Source organism: Lissotriton vulgaris, chromosome 1_1 (assembly GCF_964263255.1).
Source record: "Lissotriton vulgaris chromosome 1_1, aLisVul1.2, whole genome shotgun sequence".
In the NCBI taxonomy this organism is placed as follows: domain Eukaryota; kingdom Metazoa; phylum Chordata; class Amphibia; order Caudata; family Salamandridae; genus Lissotriton; species Lissotriton vulgaris.
Genome location: NC_141685.1, coordinates 444,986,204 through 445,012,362, shown reverse-complemented (window position 1 = coordinate 445,012,362; position 26,159 = coordinate 444,986,204). Strand labels below are relative to the sequence as shown.

The 26,159-nt window shown below is 43.1% G+C and overlaps 1 protein-coding gene across 6 annotated transcripts in view; it reads right to left on the bottom strand.

Moving 5' to 3' along the window:
- PATJ (PATJ crumbs cell polarity complex component) overlaps window positions 1-26,159 on the bottom strand; it is a 1,366,227-nt gene that overhangs the window by 342,993 nt on the left and 997,075 nt on the right. For all 6 annotated transcript variants that reach the window (XM_086953328.1, XM_086953320.1, XM_086953345.1 and 3 more), the window contains one exon: window positions 11,439-11,510. In XM_086953328.1, the coding sequence (XP_086809454.1) occupies window positions 11,439-11,510 (72 nt within the window). The remainder of the gene's footprint in view (window positions 1-11,438; window positions 11,511-26,159) is intronic.

Here is a 26,159-nt window from a genome sequence, read left to right as displayed (position 1 = left end):
CAAGCTATTGCCCAGAGTCGCAGAGTGTGAACCCGTGATTCGAGAAGGCACCGGAGCGAGAATTATCGAGTCCGTGGAATTTTTAGCCCAAGACCCGCCGAGGCGGGGAATTGAACCCTGGTCCAGGGCCGATCTCAGCTTCCGGGTCTGCCGCCTCTAACCCCTGAGTCACACTTCTCCACATCCTTTAACCGGGGTTCACAGTTACATACATGTTGTGTCCCTCTAAAAGGGTGGAATGCTAACCCCGTCACCAGAACTGGCGAGGGGGTAGTATTCCAATTCGTATGACACCTTACTCGACATGTTTTGATAATGCTATGCCAAAGTTAGCAATAACCGCGAGGATTATAATGCAGTTAAGAGTATATGGTATAGCGTTATCATGGAAACAGCTAAAGGACTTGGTTCCGAAAGCTACAGACAGGCTCAGCTCATGCTAGAGCACCATCTCACATAATTCTAAGCTCTCTGCCTCCAGGATTGTTAAGGCCTGCCATAGGAGTGACTTATAGGAGTATATGTGTCCATTTTAGGGTTAGATATAGGTATACTATATCTAAAGCAAAGGGTGATTACACCACCTTGCCCCAGCTGTGTTACCAGCCAGTTGTGTCTGTTTAGATGGCCAAACTGTATACAAATGAAGGTATTGGATCCTACTACTGACCAGCCTGGATCGCAACAATTGATAAACAGAACAAAGTGGCTGATCAGGATTATTTCAAGAGAATTCAAGATCCACACAGCCAAAATGTACTGCGTGGCCAACGGTTGTATATTACAAACAAATTTATTGTCATTTAGAATCAATTTGCATTAGTTCATCAGCAACATGACATCAAAGGAAATTTCTATCAGAACAGTCAGTTCAAAAACATGCAGTTATGTGTACAATATATACAAATATACCGACATTTAAGGTGAATACTCAAGATTTGACGACACCAACAAGAAACTTCAAACAGATTACATTACAAAATAATTGCAACATGAACAACCTTTACACAAAGAACACAATTTAAAAGTGGAAAGAACCAGTCCTTTGACTAAAATACCAGTGGACAGGCGGATCTGACGATGGAACAGGTTTGCCTGCCTGTCTCACAGCACCTGTGGTAGAATATTTTCAAGATTGACAGCAAGGGCCCACAGAAGTGGTGTTAATTAATCCCTAGCTGCACCCTTCTTTCTTGACACAGGCTGGGGGTCAACGCGTTTCGAACCGTGATTATTATAGGTTCTCCTCAGGACAGGGACTGGATAGGAATTTATCTTCTCAGCCAGCACAGAGGCTGCACGAGTGGGAGTAGACTGTACGTCAAGTAAGTATTCTGTATGCGATGGCAATGGTGTCTTAAGGCATGGAGCCCGCGACGCGGTGTGCGGTTGATTGTAGGGGTGGCTCACATGATTGTTTTCTTTTTTGTGTAAGCTGCACCCAGATTGCAATCGTAGGAGAACGGTGGATCCACGGAGAAATCCGGGAAGCGGAGCGGGAATTAAACTGCCGCGTACCGTTTGAACACCCGAAGGAAGAAATCCTTTCCTTATCGTGCAAGTCTTCTTGTTCTAAGTGGAAATACCTGGAGAGACCATCTGCATTGCCATGGTCAGTCCCTGGTCTGTGCTCCACTGTAAAGTCCATCCCCTGTAGGGAAATGGACCACCTAAGAAGTTTGGGGATTTCATCCTTCATTGGATTTAGCCACAAGAGGGGCTTATGGTCTGTCTGAATCTTGAAGTGAGTTCCAAATAAGTATGGCCTCAACTTCTTCAGGGCCCAAACCACAGCAAAGGCCTCCCTCTCAATAGCTGACCAGCGTTTCTCTTCTACTTATAAAAGCAATGGGCTGGTCATGACAATCATTATTCAGTTCTGATAGAACAGCTCCCACACCCAACTCAGAAGCATTTGTTTGGACAAAGAAAGTTTTGGAGTAGGCTGGACTCTTGAGAATAGGTGCAGTACACATGGCCTGCTTCAGGTCATCGAATGCCTTTTGAGAGCTAACTGTCCACTGAACTTTCTTTGGCATTTTCTTGCTTGTCAGGTCATTAAGTGGGGTCACAATGTTTCCATAATTTCTGACACATTTCCTATAGTAACCAGACAGGCCCAAGAAAGCTCTGACCTGTGTCTGGGTGGTTGGAGGAGCCCAGTCCTTTATGGCCTGTATCTTGCTCTCCAATGGTTGAACCTGGCCTCCACCTACAAGGTGGCCCAGGTATACAACCTGACTCTGCCCTATCTGGCACTTGGTAGCCTTGATAGTGAGGCGTGCCTTCTGCAGGGCCTCCAAAACTTTCCTCAGGTGGATCAGGTGATCCTTCCAGGTGGAGCTAAAGACAGCAATATCATCTAGATATGCTGCACAAAAGTCATCCAACCCAGTGAGAACTTGGTTCACCAACCTTTGAAAAGTGGCAGGTGCATTTTTCAAACCAAAGGGCATCACCACAAATTGGTAATGACCTCCTGGGGTATAAAATGCTGTTTTGGCCTTGGCATCCTCAGCTAACCTGATTTGCCAATAACCAGCTGTCAGGTCAAATGTACTCAAGAATTTGGCAGAAGCCAATTTATCTAGGAGTTCATCTGCCCTAGGTATTGGATGGGCATCTGTCTTAGTGACAGCATTGAGACCCCTGTAGTCTACACAAAACCTCATCTCTCTCTTACCATCCTGGGTGTGAGGTTTAGGCATGAGAACTACAGGACTAGCCCAAGGGCTCTTTGCGGGTTCAATGACTCCCAATTCCAACATCTTTTGTACTTCTTTCTTTATGCAGTCCCTGACTTGGTCAGGTTGCCTGTAGATTTTACTCTTTATAGGCAGACTGTCACCAGCGTCCACATCGTGGGTGCACCAGTTTGTCTGACTGGGGTCAGAGAGAACATTTGTCTAAAGGATTGAAGAACCTGTTTGCAATCCTTTTGTTGATGCTCAGAGAGGCTGTCAGAAAAGACCACACAATCTACTGACCCATCATCAGGGTTCTAAGTGAGCAGGTCTGGGAGAGGGTCACTCTCTTCCTCCTGTCCCTCATCTGTGGCCATGAGCAAGCCCATGTCCGCCCTGTCAACAAATGCCTCGAGCCTGTTCACATGAAGCTCTCTGTGGGGGCTCCTGGGAGTTCCAAGGTCCACCAGGTAGATGACCTCTCCCTTCTGCTCAATGATGGTGTGGGGTCCAGACCATTTGTCTTGGAGAGCTGTTGGGGCCACTGGCTCCATCACCCACACCTTCTGTCCTGGCTGGTAAACAGTTACGACAGCCTTTTGGTCATGCCAATCTTTTTGAAGTTCTTGGCTGGCCTCAAGGTTTTTGGATGCCGTCTCCATGTACTCTGCCATCCTGGAGCGTAGACCAAGTACATAGTCCACTATGTCAAGCTTAGGCTTTTGGAGAGGTAACTCCCAACCTTCCTTCACAAGACATAGGGGTCCTCTTACAGGATGCCCAAATAGAAGTTCAAAAGGGCTGTAGCCAACCCCCTTTTGTGGGACCTCTCTGTAAGCAAACAGAAGGCAGGGTAAAAGGATGTCCCATCTTCGCCTAAGATTTTCAGGTAACCCTTTTAGGGTCTTGTTGAATCTCTCCACAAGCCCATTGAACTGCCGGTGATAGGGTGTGGTAAATTTGTAATTACACCACACTCCTTCCACATTGCAGTCAAGTATCCTGACATGAAGTTTGCATCTCTGTCAGAGACAACCTCCTTAGGAAACCCCACTCTGGAGAAAACTGCAAGTAGGGCCCTGGCCACAACAGGAGCTGTAGTGGTCCTAAGGGGAATAGCTTCTGGGTACCTGGTGGCATGATCCACTCCCACTAGTATAAATCTGTGCCCAGATGCTGTTGGGGGTCCATTGGTCCAACAATGTCAATCCCCACTCTTTCAAAGGGTACCCCCACCACAGGTAGTGGTATAAGGGGGGCCTTTGTTGTGCCACCTGATTTGCCACTGGCTTGACAGGTGACGCATGAGCGACAAGACTCTTTGGTGTCTTCAGACATATGAGGCCAGTGAAAGTGTGGGACAAGTCTTTCCCAAGTCTTGTTCTGGCCTAAGTGACCTGCTAGGGGAATTTCATGGGCTAAGGTAAGAAGGAAACCTCTAAGAGACAAGGGGATGACCAGCCTCCTGGTGGCACCAGGCTTGGGGTCTCTTGCCTCAGAGTATAGGAGTCCATCATCCCAGTACACCTTGTGGGTACCTGTAGGATTCCCTGCAGCCTCAGCAGCAGCTTGCTGTCTGAGGAGTTCAAGGGAGGAACAGTCTAACTGTGCCTGCCTCAAGTCTGCCCTAGAAGGTTCCCCTGTCCCAAGAAACTCAACCTGTTCAGGTTCAAGCTCTTCTAGGACAGTTCCTTCTGGGGTCTTTGGGTCAGCCTCCTGAGAGGGCTAATCCTCACCTTGAGGCAGGGGGAAGGCACTGCCTTAACCCTACTGCTCTTCCTCTTGGGTAGTATCTGGTCCATTGTTCCAGGATCCAGCACTTGTTCAGCTGGGCATTTCTTGGCCTGTGACCTGGTCACAGCAAGGACATGTGCTGACAAACCTAGCATTTCCACATGAGTCCTATACTCCACTTCTGACCATAAGGAGGATTCCAAATCATTGCCCAAAAGACAGTCCACTGGGAGGTCTGAACTAACTACAACCCTTTTGAGGCCAGTTACCCCTCCCCAGGAGAAGTTAACAACTGCCATACTGTGATTGATAGTGACATTGCTAGCATTGGTCACTAGGTAGTCTGAACCTAGTATGATCTGATCAGGGTCCACAAAGTTTGGTGTCACCATAGTAACACTGGCACGTGTCCCTGTAGGCCTGAGCCATTTCTCCATTGATTAAAGGCGTTTGCCTGTATTTGCCCAGAGTACTGGGACTTACAGTAGGGGTCATATCCATGTCCCCACTACAAACAAGAACAGCCTGAGTAGGTATTCTGACTAAGTTAGAACCCACCTCAGTTCCCAGGGTTAACCCAACTATAGCCTTGGGGGGTGTACTACCACTACTAACTGTACTAGGGGGTGCAGGTGCCTTAGGGGCAGTAGTGGTAGGAGCTGTGCCTTTCTTGGTGCACTCACTAAACCAGTGAGTCTTACGTTTACAGTATTGGCACCATGGTTTTCTTGGAACATCAGTCTTCTTCTTTTGGGAATTCTGGGACCCACCCTCCTTAGATTGTTGGGGCCCTGTTGAAGACTTCTGGTCATTTTGCTGATTCTGATTACTACCCTTTTGGTCTGCTTTCTTCTGGCCACCACCCTGGTTCTGGTTCTGCTGCTGGACCCTTTTCCTGACCCATCTGTCTGCCTTCTTTCCCAATTCTGGCGGAGAGGTCAAATCTGAGTCAATCAGGTGCTGATGCAACAACTGGTTCTGATAATTATATAAGATTTGCTCTCTTATAATTAGATTATACAATCCTGTGTAATCAGTAACTTTACTTCCAGTAACCAGTCTTCTAAAGCCTTAGTGGCACAATCAACACATTCAGTCCAATCCTGAGACTGAGTTTTCTGGGTGTCTCTGAACATCAACCTGTACTGTTCAGTTGCTAGGCCAAACTCATCAATCAGTGCATTTTTCAGGACTTGGTAATCATTAGCATCCTCATCTCTAACAGTGAGGAGCTTATCTCTACCTTTTACCTTCAAAGGAGAGCCACACGATAGCTGCCAACCGACTCTGGGGTACCTGCAGTACTTTGCAGGCCCTCTCCAGAACAGTCATCCATTTGTGGATGCCATCTACTACCTTATAGGAGGGCACTATTTTACTCAGGTGTCTATTGTCAAAACTCCTGTCATTTATCTCTAGGGATAATGCTGCCACCAGTGGGTTCTAACCCACTCAATTTCTGCTCTGTGGCAAAGGCAAGTTTCTCCTTGGCAAGGTCAAGTTCTTCCCTTTGGATCCTCAGATTAACTTCCTTCATCTTTGCCTCATGTTCTCTTCTCTGAGGGGAAGTCATCCCTCTCTGAGAAGAGGTGTGAGAGACATGGGAGTGAATAGATGTGTTAGAGTCTCTGGAGTGAGATCTACCTCTTCTATTCCCAAGGTTAGGCCTGCTTGTGGATAGGTCTAGGGCTCCCCCAGTTCCATTCCCATGTAGGCTTAAGTTGGCCCATGTATGTCTGCTGACTAAAACTTGGCCATTGTCTACCTCTTCCTCAGATGAGTTCCCATCTTCCCTACCATCTACATCTTCTGTTTCAGGGAGGTTAGACTCAGGGTCACCTTCTAAGGGGGGCATGCTTCCATCTGCTGCATCTGAGGGGCCTGGATTAGAAGCCCTTCTAGCATCATATGTCTCTAAGAGACCTAACAGAAAAGGAAGGGTAGGGTTAGAACCCTGTTTTAGTTTCCTGGAGGTACACAATTGTCTCATCTCCTGGAAGCTGAGTGCTGCATATCTGGAAAGGACCTGTGGAGGGTCACTAATCACAGGGGGAGCCACTGTGTTCTCTCCTGTGATAGACATGCTTTCTAGTGAGGTGTAAGTGGTGCACTTACCTACACTATGGGTTTTCCTACTGATCCCTTGCAAAGAGTTGTAGTCAGGGTGTGCTACTCCCTTTCTACTACAACAGCTGGTTCAGTAGAACTCAGAGTATTTATAAGCTTTGGTATATGTACCTTTGGTACCTTATGTGATCTTTCAAATGATATCTCAAGATTATATTCGGTAAAAATAACAGCAAGCTCAAATCCCAACCGCTGCACACCAATGCGAGAAGTTGGCCTGATATATGATGCTCACTAGGTCTAGTGATCACCTTGTATCAGTCCAAACAACCCTTATGGTGATTGGTTGTAAGTCATCCTTATAGACCAGCTATCCTAATGGTAGCATGGACAAAGCAGTCTTAGGCTAAACTCTTTTGGCATGTGAAGCCAGCTGTTTTACCACATATAACCGCTTGAATACCAAATGAAAGGACACCACACAGGTTGTTATGAAAATAAACAAGATATTTATTACTAACAAAACACCTCTGAACTCTTTATGAGATCAGAGGGCTAAGCACATGACAAGACTCTTAAGAAAAATACGATAAGTTGCACAAATTACAATGGTGCCCTAGGGGCACGACAAACCATATACTAAGTAAATGGTATAAGGGCATTGATAGAGGAAATGAAGATGTCCAGAGGCTGTAGGATCGCTGGGACTACACTACCCTAACCTTAGGTAAGGAGCAGGAGGCCCACGGGACACGTGTGCAGAGTGTGAACTCACACGCGAGATGCGGGACAAAGTCAATGGACACTACAAGTTACAAAAAGGTAAGTAAAAGACAGTTCCGAATAGTTAGGACTAAAACGACAGGATACCTGGACACTAGGAATCCTTAGCACCGAAATGCTCTCGTTACCTCACCCACGGGCTGCGGGTGCATAGGTGTGAAAGTGTGTTGGGTTTCCGCGTCGAAGTCTATGGAGCCTTGAAGAAAGATGCTGCAGGCGACCAGGAGGAAGATGTCCGGAGCGATCCAAGGGTGGATCGAGGACGATGGAGACCTGAAAGCAGAGGGGACAATGTTCACAGTCACTAGCCAGTGACCGGAGTGGAACCAGGAAGGAACCAGATGCTGTCGTCGCGATCAGGTGAAGAGTGGACGCTTGACTCTGCAGCCACATGGACCAGGAGGTGTCTTCAACGACCAGGATGGAGGCACGAGCTGTCCCACGCAGGCTCTCGCTGTCGGCGGTGTCGGATCCGGAGTCAACAGGCCTTGGCAAAGGCAACCCACGCGGTGAGTGGAGATGGCTTCTGGTGCGGACCAGGAGGGTCCGGGGTGCTTCTCCTTTGCAGGGAAGCAAGGGCCAGTCTGGAGCAACCAGACCAGCAATGTAGATTTCGTGGATCGTCGTCTAGGAGGCCACTAGCCAGCCAGCAAGTGACCAGACAACGCGTCGAGCAGCAATCAAGCAAAAGGGCCCCATGAAGATCTCGTGGATGCTGGAGGGCTGATCTTCTGTGCAGGAGCTGCTCGGGGCTCCGGCTTCTCAATCCCCAAAGCACTTTCTCGAGGATGCCTCTGAAGTCGTGCTGGAAGCAAAGTGCAGTTTCTCCAAGATGGCCGGTCCCACGTGTCTCGTCGCACCCACGGATCTCAGCTGTGCTGCAGATGTAGGTAGAGGTCGGAGAGGTCTGGAAGTCCAGGTCTCGTCGGGGTCTGAAGTCTGGTTCCACCAGGAAGGACGACAAAGTGAACCGCTAGGACGCTTGATGGTGCCCGATTGTGCAGGGTGGTCACTCCTTGGCCACAAGGGAGATTTCTTCAGTCTTCTGTGGAGCAGAACGTCGAAGTCCAGAGTTTCTTCTTTGTAGAGTTTCAAATCAGGATAATCTAATTTGGAATTGGACTAGCTCCTACCTTTATTCTCCTAAAGGGGGCTGTACTGTGACTAGGTACCTCCTATGGGTGGGACCAGGAGGTGGGGTGGTTACACCCCCTATCCTTTGTCCGGTTTCGCGCCAGAGCTGGGGCTGGAGTGCCCCAGCAACTGGTTTGAACCGGGGTATACACAGGGACACCTTGTGTGCCCCAGGCATGTCTCATTCTTTTCAGCCTGTCCTACCTCAATACACAAAATCCTGTCTGGGGTGGTGCTAGCACCTCCCAAGGCAGGAAACCCTTTGTCCAGGCCTTCCTCGCTGAAAGGACTCCCAGCAGCAGGAGGTCAGACTCGTGTCTGTGGTGGCAGCAACCATTTTGTGATGCTGAGGCTCGAGTTAACTTTAACCGGGGTTCACAGTTACATACATGTCGTGTCCCTCTAAAAGGGTGGAATGCTACCCGCGTCGCCAGAACTGGCGAGGGGGTAGTATTCCAATTCGTATGACACCTTACTCGACATGTTTTGATAATGCTATTCCAAAGTTAGCAATAACCGCGAGGATTATAATGCACTTAAGAGTATATGGTGTAGCGTTATCATGGAAACAGCTAAAGGACTTGGTTCCGAAAGCTGCAGACAGGCTCAGCTCATGCTAGAGCACCATCTCACATAATTCCAAGCACTCTGCCTCCAGGATTGTTAAGCCCTGCCATAGGAGTGACTTATAGGAGTATATGTGTCCATTTTAGGGTTAGATATAGGTATACTATATCGAAAGCAAAGGGTGATTACACCACCTTGCCCCAGCTGTGTTGCCAGCCAGTTGTGTCTGTTTAGATGGCCAGCCAGGAGTGGCACAATACATGCTGCAGCCCCTGGTAGGACTTGGGTGCACTTATGCCCTTTGTACCGAAGGTACACTGTACAAGGACTTACAAGAGTGACCCAATACCAATTGGTAAATGCACCTAAAGTACATGGATGTCAATTAAGAGAGAGAACAGCTAGGCTGTGGATCTGATTAGCAGGTCCACAACCAGGGAAAGTCGTAAACCAGTGAAGAAAAAAGCATAAATCTGGGGTGACCACAGGATTGCAAACCCTACTCTCCTACATTCAGGTCACTCCAGTTGCTCGAAATCAAAAAGCAGTCGTAATTCAAAAGTCTATATATAGTTTGTTAGTCTCTCCCTGGCCAATACCCACATATATCTCCAATGTATGTATTTGAGATCATCTACTCTCAAACATTTGGAAATAGTCCATGAAGACTCAAAATATATGGTGGCAGAATTCTCCACCGTCATCGTCCTTCTGAAACGCATTCTGGACAAGGACTTCTTAGAGTTCCCAGGAGCCATCACATCTTTGCTCTCAGTCTACGAAGGAAGTTTAACATTATCAGCAGTCCACACAACACTACGAGTCTATGTGATGATTCTTAACTTTTACTCTTATTCCCTTTCCCTCACAGTGTTCGAAGACACCTCTATTTAGCACGTTAGAAAAAACCCAAATGACTAAAAAGAGGATCAATGAGCCATGGACTCCATAATGTAGGTATAGTGATCAATGAATATGAGAAATATGCAAAAGGCATTTAGTTAACCCGAGGGTAGAAAGTGTGCATAGTGACAGTGAACATATTAAAAGTGCGATCTAATGACTGACCTCAAAGTAGGTCTCAAGACACAACCAGATGTAGTTACGCAAAACAGTCTCGAATCATAATTTTATGTGATTGGGTTAAGCAAATTGCATTTTTTAAATTTTTTATTTTCATTCGAAGACCCCTTTAACCAAAGATACATCATGGAGCAGGCATACAAAATGAAAGTGATTTTGTTTTGTATTAAATAACATGGGCGCACCAAACCACCGAGATCCTACAATATTTACAGATATAGCTCGATAAAGCCACTCAACTCTTCTCCCTTATGCATTCAAAAGGGATGTTATAGGCATATGTTGTTAAATTGAATGCAAAATCGTGTGCATTTCTAAATATATTGAAAATCATGTGGTGCCCCGTTTCTACCAAACCCAGCAGAGATCAATTGTAGCTGAGCTGCTCAGTAGAAGTTTTCAGAATAGTTTTAAAAGTAGGGAGTTGAATAGTCACACTTATACGCCCTTAATAAAATGTTGCATAGGAATGGCGTGAGTTTAACATTTCACTGTTATAAAATTGACCTAGTACTGAGAAATTACAAGTCAACCCCATGCAATGGGAAATTAACGCTTGAAGCAGATTTTTCCAGCCACAAAACAAAAACGGAATCCCCTATTCCATGTAGCTTTGCCACATTAATTTACCACCTGCTCTGTACAGGTAGTAAATGTCTGCGATGGGCGGTGCATTAGTTGGGGAGTGAGAAGTAGAGTGTGGGAAAGGATTTGTTAGCGATGCACACTTCTCCCCTTTCAGTGCTTAATTTGTAAAATTAAAATAAGTCTTGTCAGGAGACCACCACAGTTTGCTCCATCCACTGCCCTGCCAGTTGTGCCAATGACCATACCTACACATCTGCTAATCATCACACTGCTACAAGTGTGACAATTCAGGCTGTTCAAGGACCCCATAGCAATAGGAATAGCTGGGCAGCAGGTATTAGGTGTTTTTTTATTTTTTTCTTAAATGAATAAACACCTGTTGTTCTGCTCATCTCTAAATTACACAAGCGGTGCCACCATGTGGTAGCTGTCATAAGTGCAGATGTTGACAATTAAGTGTTGGTGTCAAGCACCAGAAACCACCGGCTCATATTAAGCACTGCCCTTGTTATACAAAAAAGCCTCATGCAATTTAAAAAATCGTGTCAGATTGTTCCACCACTAAGTTTAGGTGCGGAAAAACCTAACCACTAATAATCAGGTAACGCAAAATTAACCTACGTAAGTATGTATTAATTTTGGTCCGCCTGACTTTTAATTAGACCCATAGTAGTGAAGTGACGCCGTGCTAAATGTAACTCCAGGAGTCTAAAACCAGATCTAAGAGGGCATTATCTTGCGAGAAGAACCATTTTTTGTGGAATAGCCCAGAGAAGTTCTTGAAATTTAGAAACATACATTTTCTAGTACTGGTTCCATCACGTCTTCATTATCCAAGACCTCCAAGTTTTGGTTGCTGAGTTTATTTTCCTGAAAAAAATAATACAAAATTTGGTTAGAATTTTTTGACAACCCCCTTAGGATATTTACTTTATTCTAGATATTTGCCTTTTCTCAGCAATAAAAAATTATCAAAGTGTTATGTGCACATCCATAATTTACCATTATCACCTTTCAGGGTGTGAAACTAGACCAGACTTTCGTCGGGGGCCAACTTTTCCGTCAGTGGGGTGGGACAAGCCTTTCAAGCAATGTAGGCAGAGATATCTTTATAGCCAGTATGAGGGAAAGAAGTGCCAAACTGCAGTTTAAATGTATTAGACAAACACAATCTTATTATGAGGGACAAACTGGAGTCCGTATTTATCCCTAGAGTCCTCGACTGGGCTCAGTCGTTGGTGGCAGGTCTACTTGCTGAGGCAATATTGTTGATGGGCGGTGTTTGATCATTTACTGTAAATAGATATTTCGATTTATGACGTATTTTGCTTTGGTTAGATATTGAGGTATTGTTCGACTGAGTATGAGTCAGATAAGTTTTCATGCTCAAGTAGGATTTATTATCTGCTTAACAATAACACTTGAAATTGAGGGAGCATATTGGGTGCAATGTAGAGCTAAGGTAAATGTTAAAGAAGGGTAAAGATGTTTGGTACATTAGTTGTGAATCAATGGAGCAGACAAGAAGGGAGCAGTGATAGGATGATGTGTCGAAGAGAAATGATGCAATATGCTTCAGTTATGTCCCCTGCATGCTGATGCGGTCAAGTCTCCGTAGAAGCTTGGGATGGTGAATAGTATCAACGGCAAGGGAGAGTTCAAGTAATAGGCGTGCAGAAACTCCAGTTTTAAGCCAATGTTGTTTTAAAATCATCCCGTCTGGATATCCCTGCTGCTTCTGGGTCTCAGCCATAATAGAATCTGTTTTGGTAATCTTAAAGTAGGTTATTTTCTTTGACTGTAGGTATACGTTTTGAGGCAGATATTTCAATTGTTCTTTTTGACTAAAACAGTCTGTTATTGGCCAGTGGTTAGAAGGATCTCTTAGCTCAATTCCGGTTCGGTTTAGGGAGGGTTTTATGTAAAACATTTTGACCTCTTTTGGGAAAATACCTATATTCAATGAGTTGTTGATAGTTCTGACTGGATTGGCTGCAGAGCTAGTCTTTGGCATGGGTCTGCAGGCAATTCTGCTGGGCCACAGGCATCTGCAACATTGATGATGAATTGATGAGATTAAAGGCGAGTGACTCTAGATGTTTCCGTGTTTGGTTATCTGCTAAACTATTGAGCTTCTAAGTTGTGCTTGAGCAGGGGCAAGGGATGCAAGAAAAGTTAAATTGGTGGGTGAGACATAATGCAGGTTTGCCAGCCAAACAGCAAGGGGAGTGGTAAGCTGCAATTACCAAGGACCCAGGATGTTCTAAGGTACTATCCCTTCAGATATTATAGCGGGGGGCTTTTTCCTCTGCAATCTTCTCGCGGAGCTGTTGTTTGTGACCTTGACACTTTTCATCAGGTCTGCAGGCCCCTCATCAGCTCTCTCTATTACATATTCTGTCTTGTGTTAAGGGTTTGTGACTACTCTCAGCTCTACAGCATGTAGGTAAGCTCTCCAGGACATAGGGCAGGTCTACCTTGAGCAAGGCAGCCACCATGTCACAAGGAGTGTTAACATTACTGGCTCCAGTCAGCTTTCCTTGTTACCAACTCATCATTCTTGTAAAGAAAAGAAAACATCCAAGCTACTCAACATTTAGAGGGTGAGGAGCAGCTAATCCTGCATGTGTGCACCGTGTAGAGATGGACAATGATCTGTAATAATGTATAATTATACCAATGATTATACATTAAGACACAAATATGCACTTGTTTAGCATCCACACAAAAAAAGCATATTTATAAGACTCAAGTAAACATACATGTGGTGAAAATATTGCTTGAACATGCTGTTGGACTGAGAATGTTCCCAGTGGGGTGTGCAGTCATGTTGCCATGTTTGGAGTACTTGACTCTGGCTCTGTTTTAGATTTTGGCTTTAGGCTCGTGCTAATATAACATGTGCAGAGGACTACCTTTGTCCCTGACACAAAGTCCTGCAACTGTCATGTGACCTGGAGAGGTGCACCAATTGCACTTTCATTTTACTGACACTGGACCAGCACAACTGTCATGGGTTTAGCAGAGGTGGTGGTAGCATACCCTCTTTGTGAATCCACACTTGTGAGCAGACCTGCTATCTGTGTAGCCGGCCTCACTTGTGTTAAGTTCTATATCCATGGGTAACCTAGATCTTAGCACAAACATCCAAATGGGTTGTATGTGTTTGTGGCTTGTGTAGTACATACAGTATGTGCATGAGTGAGCCAGAGTAATGGAGGCCTGCAGGTCACATTTTGGAAGCCCCTAGAATGCTCCTGTGCACAAGAAGTAGGTGAGATTGTTTTCACAGACAATCAAAAGAGTATTGTCACTCTTGAAAATGGGGGAGAGGTGACACAGCTCTTTCAAAATGTACTTAAGCAGCACCTGCTGAGTGGAGCTGCTGATTAGTTTTCCTTTGGTACTGTCATTTGAGAGGGGCTCGGGTGGGACTCTCATCTTTGTTGTTCATGGTGAGAGAGATATTGTAGGTGAAGATAGCCTTTTGTATTCATCCTGATCACTGTTCACGGTGGCTGGTGAAAATCAGTTGCAGAAAATGCATGCCTCTTTGGACCTATGTTGTGAGTACTCCAGGCTGGAGACTACCTTGCTGTAAAGAGCATCACTGTACACAAAGGCTCAATCTGGAGAATAGCCAAGAGAGGACACTTGACAGAAGAACCACCGCAAACCTGCTTTGACTGAACAAAAATGGGATCTACTTACATCTTTGTTGCTCCAGTTCTAAATCCTTAGGGATTATTCTGCAGCATACTTTACTGACTACTGTACAACAACCAGAACGGGTGACTGTGTAACAGCCAGATTCCCAGAGGAGAGGGTACCTCAACTGGAGTCTTTACTTTCTGGAAGAGGTATACTCCTGGTTTAAAGCACCTGGAAGCAGCCTGCCTGTTGAGAGTGTGAAAGAGCCTGTCAAACCGCAGGAGGTGTGACTGTCCAGGTACTACCAGAAACTGCCAGACTTTAGTGTGGAGGGTCTACCAGGAGAAAGAATACTGCAGAAAGAGAACTGCGAATCTGAAAAGGGAGCGTGGTGTCTCTTCAGAAGTGTGGTTCCAAGAGTGAATCGCAGACAGGCAGCCGATTTTTCAATAGGACCTATTGTGGTTGGCCTCACTGCTTGAATCAAGAGATGGGCCCATGGTGAATGCCCCTTACATAATAATGGGGTGACCAACAAAGACGAAGGACCTGAGTACAGTGCAATACATACACAAAATTGCCCTATTGGAAACCCAGTGACCCAGAAGCAGGTCTGATGCCGGCCACGAGGCCTCACTGACTTTCATTAGCTGCATTTACCGAAGGACCCCCACCCCCTTTTCTGAACCATTCTGCTGCGGCCTACCCAGGCTGAGGGCCACTGCTGCAACCATGCCGTCTCAGACTAAAAAAAGCGGACGAGATCAGAGACACGAGATGCTGAAATGTATAGAGACCTGCATTTTTTTAAGTTGTATCTAGGAGACTGTACTGACTGAGAACAACCATAACTGAACTGGGGTAACTGAACCTGAGCCTTGATTAATGTCTCACAAAACTAACCTAATAGGGACATGCCTAGACTCACAAGAGGAGGGACTCATCTGAAAGATAGAAGAGGAAGACAGTAATGACAGTATCCTAAGGTGCAGTAGGATAAGTAGCAATGCAAATTATTGTACCTGCGCCAGTATACCGTTTTAAGTGTGTCTTTTAGAGTATGTTTCTTATTCAAATAATGCACTAGTACACAGATATTGCTGTGATGGGTGATCCGAGTTATCATACACCTACACTAGTACTAATACTGTTTAAAAACCAGTTCACAACTTTTGGATAATCACCAGTACCCCACAACACATGACTTAACTCCTTGTAGTAATCTTGAAGTGTTAATGTATAATGCTATGATGTGAGTTTTTAAGTACCATATTGAATGTGTTTTATTACTTCTGAGAAGTTGTTTTTAGGTCTGGCTATCGCCATACCTTGAGCGATCAACAGACAAAAAGCTTAATGAAACACAACCTTCAGAGACTTTGACTCCTCCACATGTTTTCCTTGATTACAGCATTTGACTGGGCAAAACTTGTGTGGTGCTGCCAAGAAAGAGTACAGTGCTTGTTGCAATTCTGTTGACTCCCGAGTGGTGTTTACACACCTAACATAGCTACCCTATCAAAACGCAATAATGTGGCACTGTGCGAGAAGACCCTCCACAATGATGTGATAGTATGGGCTAAGAATGTTACCATGTGAGCTAACAGCAGTATAACTGGTAAACGTATTAGTGAACAGAGCTTCCCAACAAGGGATGTTCCCCATCCAAAATGGTTGCTATGTCCAGGGCGATGACGCAGCGGCATCTGAGCTAGTCTGCTTTTTCTTCCCCATTTGCATTAGTGACATTCAAAACAAAAAAGTTTGTTTTTCCCAACCTTCCTTGCATTCCAGAAGTTCTGTTCACTGCAGCCTTAGCCTGTGGTCTTGCGTCGCAACAGCCTCATCCCAGTCTCATCCCAGTCCCTCCTCCTATATAAACCTACAACCTCACTTCCCTCTCCTTAAACTTCACTGGCTCCTCCATGGACTGCTCCCTTCTCACACACCAGCTGAAGCCCCAGCACGCTTGCCCCTCCAATACCATAACCCTGCAGAGTGCTACTGCTATGCAGGCCAACAGGGCACATATGCTGACCTACATCATGGCTTCAGAAGCAGCAAAAACAACATGTCTGGCCACAGGTGACCCCACTCCACCTTTCTTCACACTTGCTGTTATGAAGGCCAAAGGGGCTCAGTGCAGGACCAACAAGTATCTATTCAGTTGTAAATTCTTCTCCCACCTGCACCACACCCTTAGCCTGCGGTACCAGTCAACTCCCACACCAGATCACAGTCACATTTGCAGTGCATTATCCTTAGCCTGTTGTGCTGCTCTCTGCTTTCACCACTCCCTTTTGGATCATCTCCCACAGCCAAAGACTGATCGCGGCTCCCACACCAGCCCCCACAGCTCCAGCTCAACCTCCTTTGCTGTACCATCCACAATCTTAGTGCACTCTCCCCTCTTGTAGTGCACATGTAGTTACTGATTGAACTAAATAAGTATCTAGTACGGCGGGAAGGACAGATATTCCGTGACTTCATCTGTATATGTGTGCATGTTCACAAGTATAGAGTAGTTTAATGTGGGCTGTGTTAGAGGTGTGGTCTGGAAGTGCTGAGTGACGGTGAGTGGTGTAAGTGCAGGGTGAGCAGTGTGAGTGCAGGGAGAAAGGAATGCCTGTGTGAGTGCAGGGTGAGAGATGTGAGTGATGTGACCGCGTGAGAACTCGGTGACAAGGTTGCTCTCGTGAGTTGAGTGGATGGACAGAGTAAAATGTGAGTCCTTGTGAGCGGAGGATGGCTTGCCAACCTGTGTGAGTGTAGTGTGAGCTGTATGAATGCAGGATGATATATCCCTTGAACACTCTTAATAATTCTCCTTATCCTTGGCAGTTGGCAAGTGAGGATGCAGGTGTAATTTGAACTATGGCTACAATAGCTGAGCCTGCAACAAAATGGCAGCCTTTGGGACATGCCTTAAGTTACTTTTCTAGAACTGGAAGAGTCGCTGAATGCCAATTAATTAAGGTTAATGTAGCTCCATATGTTCTAAAAATCTAAGTGGGGTTCACATGACAACTGATTTGCCTCTTGGTTCACAACTAACCAGGGTCCCTGGATTTACGCGAAAGAGGAGGACCAAATTATGCAGCAGTGTTGACTAAATCATGTGTCAAGAAAAAGCAAATTATGCAGCATAATTTGATAGTATTACCTTATTATCTTGTCATTTTTCACATTGTAATACTGTCTCTGAAAGATTTCACCTTATTAATACCAAATTAACATCTAAATACATCATTAAGCAACTGAAATATGACCAACCTTTGTAAGGGGCCTTCCAGAGCGCAGGTACACATAGCCCCATGTTTTAGCAACTTTTGATCCGTTTGAGCAAAAACTATTCTTTTGTTAAAATCTACAGCTTATGCAGCAGACAAAGGCTTACGTGGAAAATGTGCAACTCCAATATTAATTGAAAAATGACTGAATCGCATAATTCCTGTGGCCCTGCTAACAGCATCACCATCTCAGGCATGAATGCTTCGAAGTTTACATTTGGAAACTGTGAATCCTGATAAATGTCAGTCAATGCAGAAATTGATTTCAGAGTACTTCAGTGAAACTCTCCCAAGTTAAAGAAATGTACTTTTTGAAGTGTGAGACTTTAGCATATTGTAAATTGAATAAAGATAAATATAGCCCTTTCAGCCTAATGGCCGTAATGCGCCTGCCACCTTCTAGCTCAGCACTTTGTCATTAAAATAACGTTTACTATACCCTCTTATTTGTTCTGCTGCTGCAGAACAAACAACCCACAGTGCGCAGGCTGTTCGTCTGCTCTTATCGGATACTTCAATTTATTTTAAAAACAGCAGGCCCCGGTATTGATTTTACAGCCCCACTGGGCTGCCTGTTGATATTGTTCTCGCAGTTTATCCCAGCGAAGCGTTCCCATCGGAGGCGCATTTTTTTTTTTTTTAACAGACATGCAATCGCTCCTTTGCCGTACAATTGTGAACTTGTGAAACAGAACCGGTAGGTAGGATTCTTTCCGGCTGCTCTGTTTCACAACACTCTTTGCACAACTGACGTCAACAATGCACTCAAATGATAGTCTGTAACGGTCCCAGACAGCACTAATTTATGTACATTCAAGATGGCCTCTTGCCCGTTTTGTCTGGGCATTCTCGGTACTCGTGCCTTGCAGTTGTACAAGTAACAAACTCTACCCAACACAACAATCGGCTTTTTGAGGAGAAAGTCAAACTTTAACAGACAGGTTCTATAACAATGATGAATATCAGGCAGAGATACTTGCCTGTAAGTGTCTTTCTATGTCCTCCATATTGGACGCGGGAGCGTGCCTTTACATTCGCATTAATAGCTCTTGGACGTTTTGTCATGCTTTTTACTTCCTACTTCTCTTGCTCTTTGGCCTATTTTAAAAAAAGTTGTTTCCCCGCCTTAATGATTGTACTAACCTAGCGTTTATGCCAACAATTATAGCGTTAAAATTCTAGGATGGAGGAACTACTATTCCCAGCAAAAACAGTAGTCACTGATCCATTGGGAACATCTCCTTCCACCTATAGGCCTATAATTAGGTGCATAGGTGGGCAGCGCTTGATGACTCCAGATGCCTGTCTAGGCACTCAACTCTTTCCAATAGGGTTAACCTCCCTTTCTATTGAACCTACCACTGCCAACATTGTTGTTGAATTGACATTATAATTCAACTTAGTGAAAATGCCCCCCCCCTCCCAGTAGTCGCTGGCCTAGCTGCATCATCGGATGACCTCTTTACAAGCTGGGTCCACAATATAGATGTGTATGCATATATGTTATTTGGGCATGTTCTGCAACATTGCCAAGCTCTATGTACCCATAAAGGTGGCACATAGGTGGGCACAGGTTGTTGACTTCAGCCATCTACATACACCTTAATGTATGACCGACAGTATGCGTAGCTGTTGATCGTTACAAATTTTTCCAAAGAAAACGAGACAAAAATGAAACAATTGAGGAATATGTATCTGCTTTAAATGCATTAGCATTAACTTGCAGATTTGGGTATTTACAAGAAGAGTTTACTAGGGATCAGATCATAATGCATGCAAGTAATCGTAACATACAAGATAAAATGTGGGTTAATGTAGAATCTCCGTTAAAAAATGTTGTTGCTCTGGTCAAAAAAGTAGAACTCACTGGCAGGTGTGCCAAAGCAGTTTTAGAGGAGTCCACTGAAATAAAAACGGTAAAAAAAACAAAAAAATACTAACAAATACAAAGCAACAGAAAATAAAAACAAAAAAAAGTTCTTGCATACTACAAGAAAATGATGAAAAAAAGTACTTGAAGAAAACCAACGAAGAATCTGATAGGAAGTGTTATCGTTGTGGATCTACTTCACACCTTGCTGACTACAAAAAGTGTCCAGCCAGATTAAAAAAATGTGCTTCATGTGGTTTGACAGGCCACATTGCAAAAGTATGTAAAAAGAAAAATTACAAACGAGGCAAGTCAGTTCAACACATACAAGGTGATAATAGTGCAAAGCCAGAAGAATCAGAATCAAACAACATTAACTATGTATTTTCTATTGAGTAGGACATATTAGATGTCAATCCTCCTAAAGTCAAGAAACCTATCTGTGAAAAGAAATAGGTGGTGTGTTAATGAACATTGTAGCTTATTTCGGTTCTATCTTTAGAATAGTCAATGAGAGTATCTGGAAACAACAATTTTCAGACATAGTGGGAACTTTTCTTGAAAAATCTAGAGTTATGGCTAAAAGTTATACTGGAGACAATATTGAATTTATTGGAACTCGTGAACTAGAATTTGAATTCAAAAACAGAAAAGCAATATGCAAACTCTATGTGTCAAAGAAAGGACCCTTGCTCCTGGGCTGGAGTGATCAAGCAGATTTAGGCATCATTCTTGATCCAAACAGTGCAAATCCAGTCATGTTCATTGATGATAATGAGTTCAATAACAACATCCTTAAAGAATACCCAAAGGTTTTTTTCTGGCAACGTTGGTCTACTAAATAACTTTCAACATAAAATTGAATTGAAAGATAATGCTGTACCCTGCATTCACAAAGTAAGAAATTTGCCAATATTAATTAGAGATGCCCAGAAGAAACTCAACAGACTAGTTGATAATTGGGTAATTGAGAAAGCAGCATCAGCTGAATGGGTTTCCCCATTAGCCGCTGTTAACGTCCCAAGGTCAAGTTCAGACTTTGTATTGATTTGAGAGATCTTAATAACAATATAATTGTTGACCAACTACCCCTGCTAGGAAAAAATGCAATGTTTAGCATAACAAAAGGCATGAAATTGTTTTCCACTATCGACTGAAAGTCTGTTTATCATCAAGTACCATTGTATGCTGACAGTAAAAAGTACACTTTCATTACACCTTTTGGTTGCTATCGCTACACTCGAGTACCATTTGGTCGGGCATCTGCCGCAGCGCTTTTCCAAAGGATTATGTCAATGATCTTTGAGGGCACTGTTAGTATAAAGTTTTTCCAAGATGATATCCTAGTCATGAGTAGTGACAAAATGGAACACGATACACGTGTAAAGAAAGTATAAATTTTTTTAAAATTGTAATGGTTAGACCGTTGAACTTGATAAATGTAAATTCGCACAAAAGGAAGTTGTACATCTAGGTCATTGTATCAGTCAAGATGGATTCAAACCAAAGAAAGGTCTTGTGGAGGCCATTATCAAGGCATCCTGTCCCACCAGAAAAGATGATGTCAGGGCATTCCTTGGTCTAACTGAATATTATTCTAAGTTTATACACAACTTTTCAGAAACAACGTACCAGATTCGCCAAATACAATTCAATTGTTGAATGCACCTTTTCTCAAAGGTTTCGATCCCAAAGCTAAGATTCTCATCACAACAGACCCCAGCAACAAAGGGCTTGGGGCTGTTCTTTCACAGAAGGACTCTGACAACAAAGAATGGGTGGTAGCTTTCACGTCTCGATCACGGACAACAGCTGAAGAAAGATATTCAGTGATTGAAGGCAAAATGTTTGCATGTTCATGGGCTTTTAACTATTTGGGAGTTTGCATATAGGGCTATAATGTTTTACTACGCACTGATCACAAACCCCTTTTCAAAATTCTCTCTACTGCAGGGTTACAAAGTGCCTCACCTAGACTAAGCAAAATGTCTGTAAAACTACTAGATTACTGCTATACAGTGGAATACTGGCCGGGTGTCAAGAACAACGTTGCAGATTTTCTCAGTAGATTACCATTACCCAATACAAATGTTAGAGAGAATCTTGAAGACAATGACTAAGTACCACTATTTTTTGTGACGATTTTAATGACATTACAATTAAAGAATGGAAAGAGCACATGAGGAAAGATCACACATTACAACACATTTGTAAATACATTAATAGCCATTGGCCAGATAAAAAACCACCTTGATAATGATACCAAAGTCTCTTGGGAATTCAGTAATGAGTTAAATGTTGAAAATGATTTACTATTCATGCTTGGTAAAGCTGTTCCTCCCAACGCACTTAGAAAGAAAATACTACAACTCTGCCATATTGGTCACATTGGCATTTCTAAAACGAAACAAAGAGTAAAATTGGTGGCCTGGACTTGACAAACAAATTGAAGTTCTAATTAGAGACTGTGTAAGCTGCAATGACTCAGACAAAAGTCCCACAGTTTTTAATGCTCCTTTAAGTCCTATAGAAAGTTCCAGTATGCCTTGGGAAAGAAAGGATCTGGATATAGCTGAAGGTCACAATGGTGTCATCAAATATACACTAGTAGCTTTGGCTCACTTTTCAAAATAGCCAGATATCAAAAGTGTTCAAAATGCTGATAATATCAGTGTTATATCTTTTCTGGACAAAGTTTTCATGAGTGAGGGATTACCAAAATGTGTTGTTAACTGACAAATGAAAACATTTTACAGCAGATGCATTCGAATCATTCCTTGAAAGGAACTTTATAACTCACAACACAACTTCTCTCTATCATCCTGAAGGAAATGGACTCGTCAAATGCTTCAACAGAGTCATTAATGGCAGCATATAAGTAGCCAGAAAGAGCAACCTCAATTGAGAATAAGAGATCTTTAAACTCATATGGGCATATAGAATCACACCTTGCGACAGTACTAGGTGAATCCCTGTGTGTCATCATGAGACAACGTAGACAACCCATTAGCCAGGACCTAGGGTGGATGCCAAGGTCAAAACAAATTGAATGGTCACCTGAAACCATCACAAATAAAATTGTGAAAGCACAGATGTGCTACAAAAAAAGAGTATGACAACAGACATTTTGTCAAAGAACACTCCTTTAAGTGTGGTGATTTTGTTAAAGTACGCCTAGAATAAAAAAGGTCAAGAAAGGAGAGAGTAAATTCACATACCCCCTTCGCATTTGCAAGTTGTATTACAGTATCGCTAAACTCAGCGATGGTAAAGTTTGGCATATGAACAGATTAGCTAAATGCACCCTGGATGGCAAACAACCTTTGCTTAATCAAGAACTTAGGAACAGATGTAATAATGATGCATGGGTTGATTATGATGAACCAGAAAATGTAACAAGATCTATGAACTCCAGTAATGAAATGCATAGTAGATGTAATGAAACAAATGTTGATGAGGCACCATCTTCTTCTGAGCCTACTGACCATCTCATGTCTGATCATAGTAGTAACATTGATGCACACTCTGAAAGGTTTGGTAGACTCATTAACAAACCCAAAAAGTACAGTGATTTTGTAAGTTATTAGCACCTCACCTTTCAATATGTGTTTTGTGAGGAAGGTGTGTTGAACTGTCAGTTGTTGATACACGCCATGCGTATTGTAATGACAGTTGTTGGCAAGCGCCATGTCTCTCAGATGGTGCATGGCAATATCTGGCACGCCAACCACCTGCACAAGAGCAGGCATTGCGATGTATAACCCTCTACCCATCCTTATTGGGCCCCTCTCCCTTTCCACATTCCATTTTACCGCTGAACGTTAATCCTGAAAGTTATACCCCAGCTGCAGGACTGACCAGACGTGTAAGGGGCTATTGTATTAAACTTGAAGTAATGAACCCAAGAAGACTCCAGCATCTTTATTACAGTTGTATGTTGTATGTATTATTAGAAGGTTGTTTTCACTCTGTGCCAATCTTTACCAAATACATTTTTTTTAATCACAAATTACTTCCAATATGGTCGTTAAACGCAGGCTAGTTGTTTAGACTAAAGCATGTCTCCAAAATGGATTCTGTATATCAGCCTTCTGTTCAGTTAAATACCACAAACAGTGCCATGGAACAGCTTTCGTCTTTTGAATGACTAGACCATTCTCCTTTGGTAATCGGTAAGCAATTTAGTTACCAGTACTTCATTGTCCAAATGTTTTTGTGTGACAAGTTTTGCTTATTGAACCTTTGCTTCATTATAAATATTTCATTTCAGCATTCAGTCAGCATTTCAATATAAATCGAAAGGGGGAGCATGATCTGTCAACGATTTATATCAATTGAATTTTGTTCCCCTTCTCAAGAAAGTTTAGGTTTTGTTCTCCAGGTGGAGCATGATCCCCGTTTCTATTTTGGGACGAGTGGCCCTAATTAAAATGTTTGTCCTTCTGTTATTTAATTTTTTGTTCTCTTCAATACCATGCACTTTATTAGGTTCCTTTTTCACTCAGGTAGAGTCCATGTTTACAGCATTCCTCTGGGCAAAGAAAACCCCTCGATAGCACTCATCACTTTATATGAGGATTTGGATCAGGGTGGGTTAGCCCTTCCAAACCTTAGGGATCACTATGATGCTTATTTTGCACAACATTTATCTAGATTCAAACTTTCACCGCAACCACACTTTTACTATAATAATTTTATGACCCTAATCTGTAGAGACAGTCAAATCCACTCCCCCTTGTTGATTTTTAGATCCCCGAAATTGGTGCGTTATAAGTGCCTTCACTGGGTTTTTTTTAAAACGACAGGCTTTTCTCAAAAAGCACTCTACTCCTGCAATTAATTCAGCTACACCGGTAGAAGGAATCCTGCCTTGGGCAGGGGTAAGACAGCCCTTATAGCTGGCATCAAAATGGGCAGTAGCTGGGTTTACCAAAGTTTTGAACTTTTTGAGAAATGGAAAATGGGTGACAGTAGCTGAAATGTCACAACTGATCTCAAATGATTTCATTTTGGTAAATTCATATAGCATTTTATATAAATATTTTGCAGAAATAGTTGTTTCTTCACTAATTGAACATAGCCAGCTGGTTGATGAACTACTAGTTAGCGCATCGGCTAAAAAAACAGGCGCCTGGAAGAAATACCTAGCCTCCATCAAGGGAGTGGATCTTGAGCTAAAAGCCATTAAAAAATGGTCGGATCAAGAGAATTTTGAGATGTCTTCCCATATCTGGTCAACCATTAATGAACTTAATTTTAACACATTGAGAGGGGTAAATTGGTGTAGGATGGTGTTTTTTAGCAAATGGTTATTATATCAAACTCCTCATTCTCTTTCGAAAATGTATGCTAACCAGTCCTCTCAATGTTTTCGATGTATAAATTATCCATTAGCCAATTGGTCGCATATTATGGTGGGCAGTCCAAAAGTTTATAAGTATTGGGTAGATCTATTCAGCTATTTGGAACAGGAATGTAACATGAACGATAAATTAATTTTATTTGGCTTTGATCCTGACCTTTCTTTTATGGATGCAATGATAATATTTTTGTATATAGCAATGGAAGTAGCAAGGTCGCTGCTATTGCAAAAATGGCGCACAGAATTGATTCCCTCGGCCTTGGAATGGGGTCATAAGATGAAATTGGTGAAGAAATGTGAACGCATTTTTGCACTAGGGATGGGAAGTACTAAGAAATTTATTAAGGTATGGGGTATCTATGGTTTCAAATTTTATGAACTTTTGATTGTGTAAATGCTCGTATTGGTTCTTGCTCCGTGTATTATTAATCTATTATGAATTTGTCTAAATTGCCCTAGAGGAGAGTCCTTTTATGGTGTAATGATGCAATATTTATATGTCTATGTTTTAAATTTTCGGCTTCAATAAAAAATTAAAAGGGGAACATCCTTTAAAACGCAACTATTACCACGCAGTGCCTTTACGACGCAACTTTTACAACGTAAACCATTACAACGCATTGCGCTGGGGGGCGCTCTAGGATAGGGAATAGGTTTAATGTACTATACAACACCTTCCCTACTATCCACGGGGACTGGAGTTGGAATAGTAAATTAAACTTTTCACTATCCAGCGCCCCAAAGCACTATGCGTTGTAAAGGCATGCGTTGTAAAAACCGCGTTGTAAAGGCATGCGTGGTAAAAGCATGCGTTTTAACGTCATACATCCAAATTAAAAAAACAAAAAAAAAGCATTTCAATACGTGCCAATACACTAGATTCAAGCAGGAGACTCCTGATTTTTAAGCCAAAAATTGCATTACTTGGTCTGTCTCCTGCTTGAAAATGCCTCTGTTTCAATATTAGTCTACAGAGAGAAATAGTCTCTCGATTATTTTTTTACACCTCCCCCTTTCCTCTTCTAAAATGTTGGCATATATGCCAGTAAGAGTTGGTGAGTTACAGTAGCAAAACAATTGTTTGTCTCAATGGCTCGTTTTAAATTTTTTTCACCACATATTATGTCATATTTCTCCACAGATAAATGTGTAGTTGCGGGGATGATTCCACAGCCTTGAGTAGACTACATTGTGTAAGTAAATGGTTGTCTTTCCTTTAACACATTGCACAGTTTATGTATGTTTTGTGTGACAACAAACATCTTTCACACGGTACAGTTTCGATCAATGTTTTTGGCTACGTTGGATTTTGTCACATCATCTTGACACACAAATAGATGGTCACC